Below are 2,518 nucleotides of genomic sequence, written 5' to 3'. Positions count from 1 at the left end.
ACCGCTCTGTCCAATAACATGCCTGTTGTGCACTAAGCTGCCACAGCAGAGAAGGCAGAATTTATTCCTGGATCTGGGTACGGGATGATGTGAACTGAGCTTTGGAAGGACGCTGTCTGTAAAATTAGATGGAAACGATGGTGGTGCTGCTAAATTCTGTAACGTGTATTTGGCTAATATGTGCTGGACAGTGCTACCTGATAACCAGCCAGTTGCTGCACCCACATCCCCAGTTCACTGATGCTGCTGGTCAAGTGGAATCAGCACTCTGATGTCTCTAGGCAAAAGAGAAAGGTTTGCAGGGATTGATCCCTTTTCCTTCAACTTGTGCTTATCTTTGTAGAAATTATATTTGTGTCCCCAGGCCATAAGTAAAGACTTGCTAAGGCACAAAACTCAGCATTTTATTACTTTCTTATCTTGTGACTGATGATCCTGGGCTCTCGTTTACCAAAAATGACAGGCCCAGCTGCATACTCAGAGCACAGATGGTGCTGCAGAAATGTGTGGGCTAGCTCTTCTGAAAGAGCTGAAGTAGTGCTCAAGTCTTGTTGGATGTTAATGAATTTGGATGCCTCAAGTCCACAAATCATGGAGGACGCTGTTCAAACTAAGTCTAACTGTTGAGTCTTGGGTAGAAAGGATATGTTATGGATTATTAAGCAGCCGTGGGTATTGCAGAAGTCTCTGCTGCCATGCTTTTGGCATAGAGCATAGCTCTGCCAGCTCACAGATCAGCAGATGTTAACATCATTGGCTTTCTAGTTGCGCTTCTGAAAGTTATTCTCTTCGTCCTTATGCTGCACTGGTTTTACCTCCCTGTCCAACTGGATTGTCTGTGCTTTTCTGACAGCTTGAAGAATGTTGAAGCTTCCCTAGATCATGTGGATGCCACCTTCTTCCTGGGGAAAGTATGCTTTCTTGTCACTGGGGGTATGTATGGCATCTGCCCTCTTCCTCCTCTCTGAGCAGCACAACTCGCCATTGCTTTCCTTAAAACAGGATAGTGACATAACTTGAAACAAAACAAAAGAAACCAGCAGTTTTGTCAAAACCTTTGTTTAATCTGAACTCATCAGCCTTTTAAAAATTATTTTCTTCAATAAAATACAGTTCTCTCCTGCTCACTTGCTCTCTCCTTTGTTTTTGGCAGTCACTTGTCTGTTTCTAATCCCTGAATATGATTTATGTTATTGGTTTTCATTCTTCTTCCTGTGGCAGGGCAAAAGTCTGTTCTTTCTGCTCTTGCAGATCTGTCTCAATGATAATCTTAATGAGCAGTGAGGAGCATGTAATCCTGTGGTAATAAAATGAATCTAAATGGATGAGCCACTAACTATTATACTACTGTACTAATCTATTAAGTATAGTTTTAATGCAAGACTGTTATCCCTGCTGCGTACTGTCTGGCCCTGTTGTGCCTCTAATCTCTTCCTCTCTGCTCACCCCCTGCCACTCTCTCCCTGCCTTGAGCAGAGAGAATGCTTTCCTGGGTACCCTCCCTGCTTCAGCTCTGAGGAACTGGAGCACCAGACCGTACTGCTCAGTGTTGGAACAGAGGTGCTGTGTCCCTGGAATTTGGGGGTAAGGGGCCTAGTTCTGGGGTGAGAAGGAGTCTTAGCGTTGTCTTATGCTATGGGTCTCCTGACAGAGTGAGTTCTTTGGAGATGTGACCACCCTGTGATATCACGTGAGCCAGGAGGGCTTCTGATCAGCGAGTGAAAGGTTCTGCCCATACTGATCGTGTACTGGTCCCTTATCCAAAATGTTAATGTTACAGTACTCAGTCATGTGGCAATACTCTTCCTGCTGTCAGCATTATGAAAGGCTTCTGTGCTAATTCCATTGCAAACCTTGTACCATTCTGTTTGTACTGCTCACTGTTGCCTTACTGTCTATGGTGCTCTCAAAATCAGCACTGGATCGTTTCGTGGATGTGGAATTTCCTGGTACTTCACTGGATGTTGATTATGGGGCTTGTAATGTGGGAAAACTTTTTCTGTAGTTGGCAGGGTGAATTACTGCAGCGTAGACATGAATGCCATCTGGAAACTGGGAGAAGTCTACTGCAGCCCTGTGCTGTTCTGTGAGCTGGAGGTAAGGTGCTTGTTTGGTAAGGTGCAGGGATTTGTGAATTCCGCTGCATTCTGATCCTTATCAACATCAATACATTAGCAGTAAACGTATGTACGTACGCTACTGTCCTGCATGAGTGACAGAGACCAGGCTTTTTCTACAAGAACAGTAGAGGTACAGGAGTCCGACTGTCCTTGAAATGTGTCTTCCAGATTACCTGCTCCTTTCTGTGCCGTTTCAAAGCCTCAGGATGCCAAGTCTAAATTAATACAGACTTCTCTGATATGCACAGCCTTAGTACACTTGTTCCTTGAAGCATTTTCTTTTCCTGGGAGCCCTGAGCTCCCTGTTATTTGCCACGTGACTCTCTTGCCCATGTAATGCTTCCTGTTAGCCAGGCTGTGTTGCTTCAGACCGCTTTGCCATCTGATACACCACTCTT

General features: G+C 44.8%; 1 protein-coding gene across 1 annotated transcript in view; it reads left to right on the top strand.

Annotated features, from left to right (window-relative positions):
- Nucleotides 1-2,518, top strand: part of CENPM (centromere protein M) — a gene marked incomplete at its 5' end in the record, with an annotated part of 6,160 nt that overhangs the window by 3,095 nt on the left and 547 nt on the right. Inside the window, 2 exons of the mRNA XM_010141248.1 lie at nt 854-933; nt 2,006-2,097. Of these exons, the coding sequence (XP_010139550.1) occupies nt 854-933; nt 2,006-2,097 (172 nt within the window). The remainder of the gene's footprint in view (nt 1-853; nt 934-2,005; nt 2,098-2,518) is intronic.

Source organism: Buceros rhinoceros, unplaced genomic scaffold (genome assembly GCF_000710305.1).
Source record: "Buceros rhinoceros silvestris isolate BGI_N320 unplaced genomic scaffold, ASM71030v1 scaffold31418, whole genome shotgun sequence".
NCBI lineage: Eukaryota > Metazoa > Chordata > Aves > Bucerotiformes > Bucerotidae > Buceros > Buceros rhinoceros.
The sequence above is the reverse complement of the archived record's forward strand: the minus strand, read 5'-3'. Positions and strand labels throughout refer to the sequence as shown.